Raw genomic sequence first — 15,772 nt, forward strand, 5'->3', positions numbered from 1 at the left:
AACATCGAGCACGGTAAGTGAAAATGAACTTGAAAGTTTGGTGAATACCTTGCGCTCCTTTTACGGTTTAACTCTTTCGTTACCGTTGCAGTTTAGCTCCTTCGTTACCTATAAAGATCAATCTAGTTGTGGATATCAGTTGGAATTATTCTGGTAGCAACAGCATGCGACCTCCGAAATTGTACAGACGCTCCAAGGCAGCTTCGTCAGCTGGCACGCAAACTCTCTTTAACGGAGTGGAACACCCCAAATATAATATGCACCAGGTTGCACGAACTCGCCCCTTCACTCCAACTCCGACCTCCACCCGGGCTTTATCGACATGAGGCATCCGTTCTAAACCGGATGTGGTTGGGAGTGGCTTTCACGAAGTCGTACACTACTTTGATTGAAATGACCGACAGTGCTGCATGCGACGTCTGCGGCGTCGAAGAGAACATCGAACACTTATTGTGCCACTGTCACCGATTTCAGTCAGAAAGTCAAGCGTTATCTGTCAGATTGCAACGACTGGAAGATCGGCCGTTGTCTGTGCAGGTGCTTCTTGAAGATCGTCCCTATAGCTCGTCGGCCCACAAAGCTGTGAAGGCACTTTTGTCTTTCTTGAAGGCGACTTGCCTATGTGAAGGCCTTCGACTTACTCAGGCTCTCCTCGCCCTCCCTTTCGTCTCTCTATCTCATCTTTCTATTCCCTCTTTCCCATCTCGCAGAGAAGGGTAGTCAACCAGGCACATCCCTGGTTAACATCCCTGCCTTCTCTCTTTATTTACACCTCCGAAATGATGGCAGAACAGCAGCTATTTGTCAGATTCGACAAGTTTAGGCAGATTGGGTAATCTGGAAAAAAAGTCGCAGTTTTGTTGCTTTGGGAACGAACACAGACGCTGTTCGGCGCCGGCAGCAGCAGCGAGCGAATTGACCTTCCTGCTGCGTCTCGCTTCAACGCGAACTAAGCGTTGAAAGCACAGCGCATATGAAGCTACCAGCACTCGGCGCACATTCTACACATCGCAGATCGCTTCCAAGATATGGGCGCTCACGCGGCGTATACGCAGCAGCCGCCGGTAATGGCAGGCTAACTTCCAGTTTGACCTTGGCTGAGCTTGAAGGTCAGATTTACGGAACCGGGCGTTTTATGGGTCTCTACCTGGAGTATTAGAGCTATCGCTCTAAATTAAAACTTCGACTGGGGGTCTCGTCGAGATTAGCCTCCGGTGCTCCTAGCACATGTTCAATTAAAAAAATGACTCAACGCCTGCGCTTCAGTCGATTCGGCAAATTAATTTTTAAATGACAGCAGCAGCGAAGACAAGGAAGCTTCTCTCGCGTTGTCCTTTTTCTGATCAGACGCATAGGCTGGCTTAACGATGGATGTCTCAAACAACGATAGACGTTCACGATTACGCGTTATTTTGATAATTGTGTTAACATCAAGTGCAGCTTTATCTTTACTGCCACCCCCACTTTCCCCGGATGTCGGATGCCATGAACGAATTCGATGCTCACAAGCAATGTTCTTGGGTGCATGTACTGCACTGCAATAGTGTTCTTGCAGTTCTTGAAGGGATAGTTCTTGAAGACAGTGTAGCGAAAACAACATTTGCTGTTTTGTTTATTCCTCCCGTTTTGTATATATCGAGTAGAATCTATATATATTGCCTGCACTCCGCGGCAACTTGTAGTCAATGTACGCGCCTGTAATTGGAACATACCGCAGTTGTAGGGTCTACCCTGGGGCATACGTGCCCGAATCCCTTGGCCAAATAAACTTGCTTCTCCCTCTACCGCAGTTGTACGTGTGCCTACGGGTGAGTAAATTTTCTTGTGGTCTCTATGACTGTAGGCGAACAATATTTTGTCCACTTGTTCATTTAAGCTTTCGAGCCTAAACGTGGCTAAGCATATGCTAACTGTCTTCTACAACATGCCATGACTCCTGTCGGCTGTATGGGCTCGCTGCCTTTTTTTTTTGTCTGGGAAGTACCGCGATAACATCTGATCACGTGCTGAATGCGCCAGTTTCATCGAAAATATCTACCCGCGAGCACACATGTCGCTTGCCAGGGATATCGAATTTTCTCAAGGCCAGGCGTGTTCTTCCGTACGCTGCGCCGGCACCGCATAAATCTGGCTGCTGAGAATGTCGGTATACGTAGGCCTGCCGCTTAGACCCGGCAGATCTTGCCGAAGCAGTATAATGTAGGAATAGCTGCCGAAGTGTTCTTATCTTTGTTCTTTCCCATGGTAGCTAGGCAGATTTTAATGCTCAACCATGTAAAGAGCATGGATGCTGCGGTGCTACTCGCGTGAACCACGCAGTGTGGCACGATCCCAACTTAAGTCAGTCGCGCGTAAAACAGAACAAAAGATACCCAAACTAAGCCATTGATTTTGACAGAGCCTCTGGGTGCACGAGTCAATAGACTCAATATTATTAGGACGATTGAGATGGGCTATGAGATCCAAAAATATCACAATTAACGCGCTCTCCCCCAACCTTGCCAACAAAAGAGAGGAAGAAGGAGTGACAAGCAATTCTTTTTGCCACTTTCTATACACAGCCACCTGCGACATCATAGAATACTCAATGTACCTCCAAGGGCAAAAATTCTCGGGACGCAGAATCCGAAAAAAAAGTCAGAAATAAATAAAAAGAAATTTCTACGGGATAATATGATAAACATCTGCAGCTCTTCCAGTTTTGCGTAAATCCAAGCATAGAGGTTCTTAAATTTCGCATCGTATTCTACACTATGCGTGGAAATACGATGCCAAGGATAGGAAGTCGAACTAGCGTCATCGTGCACAAAATGTAGTACTAACTGTGCCAACGTGGCGACCCGAGTAAACTTTTTGATTGATGGGTCTATCGCGCACCGGAGGTGTTTTGACTTTGTAAACTTTTACGCTGCTACCCAGCTGCACGGTCGACTTTCAAATTATTGGAGTGACAAGAACAAGCGCGACGCAAAATGTCACAGCATTCGTTACACACGCACGTATAAACCATAGTGAACACAATTTAATCCCTAATGGCGGGGAGGCTATAGTCAGTGATTCAAGATGCACTAGATCCGCAGCAGGAACTGCGAAATTACAGGCCGTGCAATGGCCATATAAGCCGCGCGTATACAATGAGACCTGCTGTGGAATGTTGCGATATGCTTTACAGCCTCGTCTTGGCTACTCTCCAGCTCTACTTGGGGAGCCGCCGCGGTGTCCTATAGTGGATGGCGTTGCGACAGCGAGATGGAGGTCGGGGGTTCGATGTCGACCGCGCCGGTCGCACCTCAAAGTGGGCGCAGTGTAAGTCCCTCGCCCGTGTACTTCGATTTGGGTTCACGTTAGAGAAGCCAAGGTGGTCCTATTTAATACGGAGCCTCCTCACCCCTGCGTGCTTCACAGCCATACCGCGGTGCCGGCACGTATAACTACGGCGGGTAATACCACGATTCAGTTGTAGAAAATTCTCGACTGTGTCTCGCACGTTATTTTGTAGTCCGAGTTAGCGTGCAAGAAATGTTGGTTCCATAATCACCGAAGGGGTGGCCTCGGTGTACGTTAACTGCCCAATACAAGGATAATAATTAACTGTATGATTATTGGGGGGCGTGTGTTAATTAACGTTCAGCGTTCCGTGCGTCAGGGCTGCCCCGTCAGCCCTTTCCTGTTCAATATTTATTTACAAACTCTCTGCCTGTCAGTCATTGAGAACAAGTCTATTCGCGAGTCTTGGTTTCTATCGGCGCAGGTTAAACTCCTAGCTTGCGCACACGATGTGGCCGTGTGCTGCGTAGAAAAGGAAAGCCTTGCAGAATCTGCAGTCAAGAGTTCGACGAAAGCTCGTGTGGTCAGGTAGCATGATGATGAAGAAATTGCGGTCACTGGCCAAGTCAAGGTGAAAATAACACAGAGAGGTCTCGGGACCCGTCCCGAAACGTCTCTGTGTTATTTTCGCCTTGGCTTGGCCAGTGACCGAAATTTCTTTATCATTGCAGAATCTGTCCGCGTAGTTTAAAAAATTGGGCGCCCCCGATGTTCGCGCACGTCGGAGCCAGTGTCCTCGCATTCGGCATGGGCAGCGGCCGTCGTGAAATCATATCTATGTGCCATAAAGGCAGATGCATGGAGTGCCACTTTCTTTCTTTTTTACTGGGCACAAGTTTGCCCAAAAAAGAGTCGGCGCCCTTGGCAGTGTTTTGCTCTTCAGCGTCAAACAAAGGCGACAGTGTCTAATGCAGTTTCCTTTTCGCTGTGACAGGGTAAGTGTGCAGAAAGGGCACAGGATATTTACCGTTTTTGTTTGGCGCTCATAGTGGAGAGGCGCTGTCACATCAACATGTTCCAATAAGTCAAGGGTCGGGGTTGGGACAGAAACTATTTATTTATTTATTTATTTATTTATTTATTTATTTATTTATTTATTTATTTATTTATTTATTTATTTATTAAATACAGCGATTTAGCTGTGATGTCCCGGCTCCCCTAGTCGTATAACGTCCGCCGGCGTCCGTCGCAGAAATGCTAAAATGCTTTGCGAGTTTATAAAAATATGAAGAATTAAATGTGCAGTACCCGAGTGGGATACTCGAGCCCCGGTGCCACGGAGTGGCAGGTAAAGGGTCTGACTAAAAATGCTGCACCTATAGAGAATGTGGCCACGGCGTTCCTACAGAACAGGTATGTGCCAATGTTACACGGTGGTATACAAATTGTTAGAGAAGCATAGGTGGGGACCACTACACGCGCAAGAAGATTGGCGCGACGAAGGATAAAGAAGACCACCACTTCACGCGCCGTTCCACGGGGCTCGCGAACCGTGCTCGACTGGCCAGGACAGCGTTCAGCTTGACCACAGAACAGCCTTGGCTTGGACCACATTCCCAGTCAGCCTGAAGACTGACTTCGACGGCGTGGAGAGTGCGGGAGCGAGTGCCGACGGAGGACTGAAGCCCATCAAAGGAGTGCGCCGAGAAGCTGTCGCCATGACGCAGGAGGAGCATCCAGCCAAGAAGGAAGCGGCCACGCCCAAGACCACCCGGGCGAAGCGGAAGCCGGCTGCTGCCTTTATTGGCTGCAGTCCATCTGAAGCGGCCACCACCGCGAAGCGGCCGCGTGCACGGCTTGCGGATAAGGATCCGTCTACACCAACGACGAGGTCCCAGTCTGCGAAGCCGGCAACGCCCAAAGCCATCGCCACCACGGCTTCTGCCAAGGAGGGAGAGGCCTCAGATGAACTGGCACTTGGCGCCGATGTGAACGGCCCGTCCACCAGCAAGGGTCTTTCACGGAGGGCGCCGAGGGCAAGCCGTGGGACGCGATCACGGAGCTCCTGCCCGAGCGATTCCAGCTCTGCCGCCATGACGCAGGAGGAACATCCTGCCAAGAAGGAAGCGGCCACGCCCAAGACCACCCGGGCGAAGCGGAAGCCGGCTGCCGCCTATATTGGCTGCAGTCCATCTGAAGTGGCCACCACCGTGAAGCGGCCGCGTGCACGGCTTGCGGATAAGGATCCGTCTACACCAACGACGAGGTCCCGGTCTGCGAAGCCGGCAACGCCCAAGGCCATCGCCACCACGGTTTCTGCCAAGGAGGGAGAGGCCTCAGATGAACTGGCACTTGGCGCCGATGTGAACGGCCCGTCCACCAGCAAGGGTCTTTCACGGAGGGCGCCGAGGCCAAGCCGTGGGACGCGATCATGGAGCTCCTGCCCGAGCGATTCCAGCTCTGCCGCCATGACGCAGGAGGAACATCCTGCCAAGAAGGAAGCGGCCACGCCCACGACCACCCGGGCGAAGCGGAAGCCGGCTGCCGCCTATATTGGCTGCAGTCCATCTGAAGTGGCCACTACCGTGAAGCGGCCGCGTGCACGGCTTGCGGATAAGGATCCGTCTACACCAACGACGAGGTCCCAGTCTGCGAAGCCGGCAACGCCCAAGGCCATCGCCACCACGGCTTCTGCCAAGGAGGGAGAGGCCTCAGATGAACTGGCACTTGGCGCCGATGTGAACGGCCCGTCCACCAGCAAGGGTCTTTCACGGAGGGCGCCGAGGGCAAGCCGTGGGACGCGATCACGGAGCTCCTGCCCGAGCGATTCCAGCTCTGCCGCCATGACGCAGGAGGAACATCCTGCCAAGAAGGAAGCGGCCACGCCCAAGACCACCCGGGCGAAGCGGAAGCCGGCTGCCGCCTATATTGGCTGCAGTCCATCTGAAGTGGCCACCACCGTGAAGCGGCCGCGTGCACGGCTTGCGGATAAGGATCCGTCTACACCAACGACGAGGTCCCGGTCTGCGAAGCCGGCAACGCCCAAGGCCATCGCCACCACGGCTTCTGCCAAGGAGGGAGAGGCCTCAGATGAACTGGCACTTGGCGCCGATGTGAACGGCCCGTCCACCAGCAAGGGTCTTTCACGGAGGGCGCCGAGGGCAAGCCGTGGGACGCGATCACGGAGCTCCTGCCCGAGCGATTCCAGCTCTGCCGCCATGACGCAGGAGGAACATCCTGCCAAGAAGGAAGCGGCCACGCCCAAGACCACCCGGGCGAAGCGGAAGCCGGCTGCCGCCTATATTGGCTGCAGTCCATCTGAAGTGGCCACCACCGTGAAGCGGCCGCGTGCACGGCTTGCGGATAAGGATCCGTCTACACCAACGACGAGGTCCCAGTCTGCGAAGCCGGCAACGCCCAAGGCCATCGCCACCACGGCTTCTGCCAAGGAGGGAGAGGCCTCAGATGAACTGGCACTTGGCGCCGATGTGAACGGCCCGTCCACCAGCAAGGGTCTTTCACGGAGGGCGCCGAGGGCAAGCCGTGGGACGCGATCACGGAGCTCCTGCCCGAGCGATTCCAGCTCTGCCGCCATGACGCAGGAGGAACATCCTGCCAAGAAGGAAGCGGCCACGCCCAAGACCACCCGGGCGAAGCGGAAGCCGGCTGCCGCCTATATTGGCTGCAGTCCATCTGAAGTGGCCACCACCGTGAAGCGGCCGCGTGCACGGCTTGGGGATAAGGATCCGTCTACACCAACGACGAGGTCCCGGTCTGCGAAGCCGGCAACGCCCAAGGCCATCGCCACCACGGCTTCTGCCAAGGAGGGAGAGGCCTCAGATGAACTGGCACTTGGCGCCGATGTGAACGGCCCGTCCACCAGCAAGGGTCTTTCACGGAGGGCGCCGAGGGCAAGCCGTGGGACGCGATCATGGAGCTCCTGCCCGAGCGATTCCAGCTCTGCCGCCATGACGCAGGAGGAACATCCTGCCAAGAAGGAAGCGGCCACGCCCACGACCACCCGGGCGAAGCGGAAGCCGGCTGCCGCCTATATTGGCTGCAGTCCATCTGAAGTGGCCACTACCGTGAAGCGGCCGCGTGCACGGCTTGCGGATAAGGATCCGTCTACACCAACGACGAGGTCCCAGTCTGCGAAGCCGGCAACGCCCAAGGCCATCGCCACCACGGCTTCTGCCAAGGAGGGAGAGGCCTCAGATGAACTGGCACTTGGCGCCGATGTGAACGGCCCGTCCACCAGCAAGGGTCTTTCACGGAGGGCGCCGAGGGCAAGCCGTGGGACGCGATCACGGAGCTCCTGCCCGAGCGATTCCAGCTCTGCCGCCATGACGCAGGAGGAACATCCTGCCAAGAAGGAAGCGGCCACGCCCAAGACCACCCGGGCGAAGCGGAAGCCGGCTGCCGCCTATATTGGCTGCAGTCCATCTGAAGTGGCCACCACCGCCAAGCGGCCGCGTGCAAGGCTTGCCGATAAGGACCCGTCTACACCAACGACGAGGTACCGGTCTGCGAAGCCGGCAACGCCGAAAACCATCGCCGCCACAGCTTCTGCCAAGATGAGAAAGACCTCAGATGAACCAGCTGGGCTCCGATGTGAACGGCCCGTCCACCATCAAGGGTCTTTCACGGAGGGCGCCGAGGGTGAGCCGCGGGACGCGATCACGGAGCTCCTCCCCGAGCGATGGCAGCTCTGCCGCCATGACGCAGGAGGAAGACCCTGCCAGGGAGGAAGCGGCCCCGCCCAAGACGACCCGGACGAAGCGGAAGCCGGCTGCTGCCGACGACGGCAGCAGTCCATCTGAAGTGGCCACCACCGCCAAGCGGCCGCGTGCAAGGCTTGCCGATAAAGACCCGTCTACACCAACGACGAGGTCCCGGTCTGCGAAGCCGGCAACGCCGAAACCCATCGCCGCCACGGCTTCTGCCAAGATGAGAAAGACCGCAGATGAACGGACAGGGCGCCGATGTGAGCGTTCCGTTCACCAGCGAGGAGGGTGAGCCGTGGGACGCGATCACGGAGGTCTTGCCCAAGCGATGCCATCTCTGCCACAGCCAACGTTGTCAAGCGTCGACACCGCTCGCCACGTCACTTTCATGACAGCAATAGTTACCATGTTAATAGGGTGAATGAGCCGTGGCAGATGTAGGCACTCGTCCTGCAGCGGCCGCGGTGGCCACGAGCGCAAAGGCAGCCGCCGAGGAAAGTTCATCGCCGACTCCGAGAAGAGCCACGGAAGAAAGAGGGGACGAAGCAGAACCCGACGCCGCCGCTCCAAGAAGCAGCACGTTTGCACCGAGCCCGACCGACAACGGTGGCAAAAAGAAAAGGCGCCGCCACGCCCGTAGTAGTCCGTCATTCGTGGTCGAGCGGTAGAGGTATAGGCGAGTGAAATCGACGACGACGACAATTGTCTTCGAATTCGAAGAATCGAATATGACGGAATTTGAAAGATTAAATTTTTTTAAGACGAATTTCGAAGTTGAATTTTTGAGAATTTCGAAGATTCCAATACGACGACTATGAAGTAATCGTGACTTGCGCGTCTGGGAAATAAATTTTGCCTTCAAAGATCTTTACTGTTGTTCAATTATTGTCTGCAGAAAAGGTTTCCAAGCATAGTTTTTAGAGCGCAATCTAAGGTGCCCGTTCCTGGGTTGAGCGTCGGCGTCCCTTGGCATAACCGTGCGAACGCGCTCGTGCCTCTGCTCGCGCCTTCGTCGTCGTCTTCCACAGCTGGCTCCGAGGCCGCTCATCATTCCAGCATTCCCATACGGCCCCTCCCTCTGCGAAGGCGCTGACGGCACTAGCCCACTGCAAGTCGGGTCGGTGATTTCGGTGTCAAATTCTTCGCCTCAATATAGCGCGAAATTACAACACGTATACAGCTGCGCTCAAATTTCTCGTTAGGGAGTATCGTAATCGTCGGACGTGTTTTCTTTTATTTCTCTAACCGGTCGAACATATGAAAATAGGCGATGTTATAGTATTATGAAAAAAAAAACATTTATGTCTGAGAAGATTGAACATAAAAGACATGCACTATCGGTGTTTTGTTTCGTGGCCTCTGTTTGTGGGCTGCCATTCTCAAAATTCCGAGGAATGACCTTGTCAAGAATGTAAGACAAGCGAGTAACTTTAGTGAGAGAATGGTGTGCCAATACAACCCGCATATACCACATCTCATATAAGAAAGTCGACTAAAGTTGCAAGCTGGGCTTGCAAAATGCGTAGCGCGTCAGAAACAGGACACGAGAAGAACCCAGACGACGGCAAACGTGTGTGTGTGTCGTCTGCGGTCTTCTTTTGTCCCGTTTCTGACGCGCTACGCCTTTTGCCTCCATCATGAAATAGCAAGGCGTGGGATACACATATACCTAAACATATATACGGAGTCTTTTTGTTCACGGACAACGCCGACACCAGATTTTCTGCGACACGGGGTCGGTCCTTAACGCTCTCGCAATACCGCGCGACATACAGGGCACGCGCGCATCGTGTGTGCCATGGGTACGGTGTCCGCAGTGTACGCGTACATATACGCGCCGCGACGCTGGGAAAGAGCGTCCCGGTCAGTGGCGTCGGAGGTCAGGCCCCGTCGCGCCGCGAGCGTACGCGGCATGCGAACGAGTTGATTGTCGTGAGGTCCCGGGTGCTGTGTAGAGTGGCCCGCCAGTGATTATAGGAGAGCGGCCGCCAAGGTCTCCCCGCTTGAGCGACCGCACTGCGACCAGCGCGCCTGCCTGCACGGCTGCCGGTCGGCTGCTGCTGCTGCTTGCCGCTCGGCGATTTATGTAACGAGGATCTATCTCGTTCCGTGCCGTGTTTCATACGCGTGATACGCCAGTGCGCGCGTGCTGTAGGAAGGTCGTGGCTCCGTCGCGTTCCGCGTCGAATTCATCGCGACGCGGCCGACAGACGGCGGGCACGTCGCTCGCCTTCTGCTTTCGCATCGATGGAGCTGTTTATGGGAAGGCGTGGCGTTTTACAAGTACGCACGCCTCGAAGCATCGCGGTTCTCGATGCGTTGCCGAGCGAGCCCTCGCGAGTTCGTTTTTTACGAGTGCGTCGGGCTTTCTCGAGAACTGTGCCAAAATCACGGGACCGTTTGTGTCCTCGATCGTTCTTGCTTTCTCGTCCTCTATTTTTTTTTCTTATTCTTCAGCGCAGGAATACCTTAAGGCCAGGTTTCACGGCAGGCACCTGTCAAATATTTCTGACAAAAGTGACGCCGGTGCTGGCGCACATGTGGATTGCCGCGCTCTTGGCACGAGGATTCCAACTGGACCCTATCGAATGACCTCGACGCGTCCTCGAAAGGCTCATGAAGCGCGCGGCTTCTGAATTCTCTCACATAGTTTCATTCTGAAAGCCAGTCGCCATATCACTGTTTCTTTTTTTCGTTGCTTCACCAACGAATAACGATTGGGTCTCGAACACGGTTGATCAACGACTTGAGAAGCAACAATTTCTTACAGTCGCTGTACTAAATAATGCATCACGGACGAGGAACCGGACAGGCGTAGAATGCGCACTGTCCTCGTCGTTTTAATTCTCATTCCAGCATCCTCATTTACTTCTTTAACTGACCAATCGATTCACGCGTGTTAAGTTGCGAATCATACGGGAGTATTAGCATCGCAACCCGCCCACCAGAGGGTGACAGCGGTGGTCGGGGTTCGAACCCGCAGTGAACCGAGACAGCGCGGCCACTGTTTGCTTCTCTGATGATTAAAGCGAAAGCCGCGCACCTTGGAAACGCGAGACGCGCCGAAGTGAGAGTTTACGTACAAACAGCGCGCGGTATGTAAGCAGACCGATCCCAGCAAAGCAAAAACATAACGGGCGAGAAAGCACAGAATGGAGACGGGAAGCGTGCGCAAACGACAACTCATCGTTAACTGATACAAAGTGCAGGAGCTGCGCAGGAATGTGTGCATGGGGCTACCCGGACGTTCACCGTTCACTCAAACCATAATTTTTACCCTCCCCATCACTTTTCCTTCCGTTCCGACTTTCACTTCCACTCCCTTCACCCAATGCTGAATAATGGGCCAGGGCCAATTTCCCCTCGGGGCCCTCTCCCCCCCCCCCCCCCCCAAAAAAAAAATAAAGAAGATTGTTGGTCGAAGCATTTTGCAGGTACCTGATTATCCAGCATTTTTTGAGGTTTCGCAAAAGCGATACCAGATGGACCAACTTGCTTGTGTAAATTAAGCAGTGTATGTATGTGTGCGTGGCTCGCGAGCGCACTTTTCTGTGACAAGAAGCAGCACGACAACGACCACGTTGAAGACGGTCGTACAGTGGCAACGGCACGATTTCTATACGCAATGGCAATTGTTGGTTTCTACATAGGTAGCGGACGAGCGTAAACGAGTGAAACGCAGATTGTGATGTCATCAGCGATTACGTAATACGCAATCATACGTATCTGGCTATATAATCTGGAGTTTGTAAAACGATGGTGAAATCTGTACTCCGGAGAAGTAATCTCAAAGCATGATTAACTTGAACGCGATCATGAAGTCGGTACAATGTCGCCCAATTTCTACGTAGCATGCTACGAGCACAGTACTGAAGAAAGTGGGCCGGTCCGGAGACAGAGCTCGAGCTGTCATAAGGACAGAAGATGAGAAAGTGGAACGGGGCCACTTTCTAAGAATTCCTAAGATTTTAAAGACGCCTGATTGTCTTTAAAATCTGGCCCATTTTAAAGGTATTTCACGTCGATAAGTTCTTACCAAAAAACCTGTTCGTAAGCAGCGGCCAGTCAATCCCGATGTTGGACATATCATTGACGAGGGCGGCTGGCCGATGAAGAACAGTACTAACGAACAAAAATTGTTCTGAATTCGACCCCAGAACTTCGATCCAGATTGACTTCGCTTCGATCCAGATTGACTTTTCTGGTTTTCTATCATAATAAAGATCTCTCTCTCTCTCTCTCACTGCGTCTCCTTACACAGTAACAACGCCAAAAAAAATGGCGGAAACCAATTGCACCTTCCCGTAGCTAACAACTCACATTCACTGCTATGTAACCATTACAGAGGTACGGACGACGCAAAAGTGACCCGCTAGTTGGATAATTCCCGACCTATACACCGGCCATCTATGTCCCATGGTCGCTGTTACGCCAAATGGTTGGTGCCTCCATCACCTTCAGGTATACAGTCGCACCATTCACAATGCAAAGCAAGATTGGAGCCCGTAAAAGATCGCGATCTGTTGCTATTGTCGTGAACCCTGTGAAATCGAAGAATCGACCTGTTTGGCCTTATGCAAGATTTGCAGCACGAAGCCAACTAGAGGCACCCCGTGAGTCAGCTGCGGCTATGAGCGCACTGAGTTCGCGCGTGCCCAGTGAGCCCGAACGGATTGCATGCATGCGAACGCGCATTTGCTGCTTTACATAAACGTGTAAAATATTTTCTCTGCGACCGACAGGCTATCACAGGCTATAGGCATTGAAAACATCGGCAGGAATGGCTGGCTTTTGTAGCTATAATAGACACACTCCCACGTATACTGGTCAATACAATATTTTAGTAGGTTTTCACGCGGATGTTGCCGAAGTGTCTCAGTCACTTATTCCAAAGTGCTTCTTCCTTATACATTTGACGTCCCGCACCGTTTCATCTGGCGAGCTTGCACGCTGACGATGTTAAGCCCACTCCGGCATCACCTATTGAACAGGAGGACGTCATCACGTGACCTTACGAATGTTGATCACCATTCGCTTGACAAAATCGACTCTTCTGATTACGCAAGCGTACCTTCGTGCCCAGAGGTGATCCTTACCGCACTGCATGAAACTTGGACACCGGCGCGTACCTGATCTGGATCGCTGCGTGGAGAAGGGGACAAAATGGAGCGGTTCCTCACAGTGCGTTCCAGATGGGCCCGCTCTGCGCATGCTCCACCCAGCCTTGAACATGAGCTTCCGTATGCCCATAAGGGGATAACCTACAATACACCCTCCGCCCTCTGCAAGCACGTGCTGCACACTGGGTCGCTCAGCTCACCTCGGCAAGAGAGCTCCGTGCCAGGAAAAAAAAAATAAGGCATCCAGAAGCCAAAGGGGGAAAATGACATACAAGTGTACAGAATAGTCGCGGTTCCGTTGCTGCATGCGACACCTGGTAGGTTGGAGCATGCGAAGAGCGGTCCCTTTTGGAACGTTATGTCAAGAACCCTTTCCGAGACAGAAAGCCGCCAAAGCTTCATGCGACGGATCCACTGTACGTGTTTTTTTGCCGGAAAAGGCCCCGGGGATCACAAGGAGGGGACCGGATTCCTTTCGCTTGCGTTCCCAAAGTGTCGTAATGATTCTGTGCAGCACCATGCACGGCCGCTGGCCACGCTCACCCTGTCGCGAGGAGGAGGAGGAGGAGGAGGAGGAGGAGGAGGAAATAAGGCCTCGGTCCGGGCCTCTTTGGCAGGCTCATTCCTCGAAGAGTCCGGCGGAGGCCTGTTGGAATTAGGAACTATAGACAATCATGTGACTATCATTACCGAATAAACCTTACCCCATTCCCAATAATCTCATGTGAGCATATGGGCCTACTACAGAAGAACCCGTATGTTCTCAAATATTATATGTGGGCATGTTTCGTGATATACAGGAACGTGCGAATCTTTATATGGGCCACCCTGGCGCTTCGTAAAGGTTTATTTGATATGAAGCGTACGGATTTTTTCGATTAAGTAAAGAAAGGATGATGTTGCATTTCGATGTCATGGCAAAAAAAAAATAAATAACCAGCTCACAGTCCCCTCAAAATTGTATAGTAATTCCGCAACAAGATAAATTAAAATCAAATTATGGGGTTTCGCGTTTCAAAGCGACACACTGGTCACGAGAATTACGCTGCAGCGTGGGGCTTGGGTTGAACGTCTAACGCCCGAGGTACATCAAGGTGCACCCTAAGTGAAGCACGCGAACGTTTTTTTTTTTTTTTTTTATTGCGCCCTCGTCGGAATGCGACCGCAGCGACCGGGAATCGAATTCACTACCTCGCGCTCAGCATCATTCATGACGTCACATCCGCTAAGCCGCTACGGAAGGCTCGGAGCATGCAGGTAACCTTGCTGCCTGTAACACCTACATCGCCAACCCTCGTAGTTAATAATTTGAACGAGCGCTCGCTCGTTCTTTAATGCTAGCGCACAGCGCTCAAACAACGCGGCTCCCTTTTCTTTCTTCTTCTTCTTTTTTTTTTTGCTGATTCAGCCCCGTGTAATTCTGAATTCGCGTCTGCTTTCATGGTATACTCGAGTGTGAAAAAGTGCCGTGAGTCAGAGAGGCGTTAAAGAAAAAAAAAAGAAATGGGGCACGGTGAAGGTCTCGAGTCGCTCCTGAATTTCTTTCCCTTACACCGTGACGTTGAAGTGCTCACGACCGATGTGCTGTACCCCAAGCGTATTGAAACACGTAGTATACAGCGTAGTTAACTGACCACTATAAATATGTGCATGGCGGACATCATACCTTTCACTTTCTTTCATGTTCTTTCTCTTGTTTCTAAACGGCCAAGATTGCTTGCTTGCTCCTCATTTCATGGCGTACATCCACTACCAGGCGAGCTTCTTTCGGTTCTGCCAGTTAGCTCCTTCGTATTCGTCAACTATCGCTCTGCGAGAATAAATATTCAATATGCCGGTTACTATTTCAGTTGTCACAGTAGTAGACCAACTGGACTGCCTAACTCGGCCCAGTGTCACACACACAAACACACACACACACACAAGGTACAAGGTACAATTACATAAAACCTAAGGTGTTTGGTAGTCATACAGGCCTCTGACGAACGAGACCATAGGTGTTATAATGGTATCTTGCAATGGGTTTTTTTTTCGTTTTTTTTTAACCAGCTTGAATGGGACACACGGTATAGGTATGCGGAGTGTTTCTTTCTTTGTTTATGTTTTTTAATTCTTTAACAGAATTTTAAGAAACCACGCGTGGATATATATGTAAAACAATTATACTTCCCGAGCTGGGTTGCTATCAGAAGCGGGCATTATTTACACGAGAAATAAAATAAATATTTGACTCAGAGACTTGTCGCTTATTAGCTTTTATATTAATTACTTTACTCCACGTATTGCAGTTTACGAACCGCAGCCGTTGACTTCGAAAGTCATGTGCTCTTGGAACGAGCTCTGAGGATGATACCAGTTTCAGGATATACGTTCCCAAAGTTTATACGACAAAATGCGTGAGTGTTCCAGTAATTTTTCGGCTTCATTGCATAAACAGGTGTTCTGTAAAAAAAATAAGTGGAACATCGCCTTTCTGCCTTCAGTTTGACTACGCCTGTCTCAAGTTGGAATCGGTTGGCGCAGGACAGGGGTAATTGGAGATCGCAGGGAGAGGCCTTCGTCCTGTAGTGGACATGACTGGCATGATGATGATGATGATGATGATATCAAAACTGACGCTAGTTTCAAAATTCGTTTTAAGTGTATGTGCATTGTTCAAAT

The 15,772-nt window shown here is 52.1% G+C and overlaps 2 protein-coding genes across 2 annotated transcripts in view; one reads left to right on the forward strand and one right to left on the reverse strand.

Moving 5' to 3' along the window:
* LOC139061205 (tetraspanin-18B-like) overlaps positions 1-15,772 on the reverse strand; it is a 139,623-nt gene that overhangs the window by 106,088 nt on the left and 17,763 nt on the right. The window lies entirely within an intron of this gene.
* On the forward strand, positions 4,816-8,862 carry LOC139061199 (nucleolar protein dao-5-like). Its single transcript, XM_070540850.1, has one exon. The coding sequence runs from the start codon at positions 4,986-4,988 to the stop codon at positions 8,085-8,087; it is 3,102 nt and encodes a 1,033-aa protein (XP_070396951.1). The 5' UTR covers positions 4,816-4,985; the 3' UTR covers positions 8,088-8,862.

This window comes from Dermacentor albipictus, chromosome 6 (assembly GCF_038994185.2).
Source record: "Dermacentor albipictus isolate Rhodes 1998 colony chromosome 6, USDA_Dalb.pri_finalv2, whole genome shotgun sequence".
NCBI classification, from domain to species: domain Eukaryota; kingdom Metazoa; phylum Arthropoda; class Arachnida; order Ixodida; family Ixodidae; genus Dermacentor; species Dermacentor albipictus.

Excerpts from the sequence above, each read along its gene's own strand:
- LOC139061199 (XM_070540850.1), top strand. The coding sequence starts at position 4,986 with ATGACGCAGGAGGAGCATCCAGCCAAGAAGGAAGCGGCCACGCCCAAG.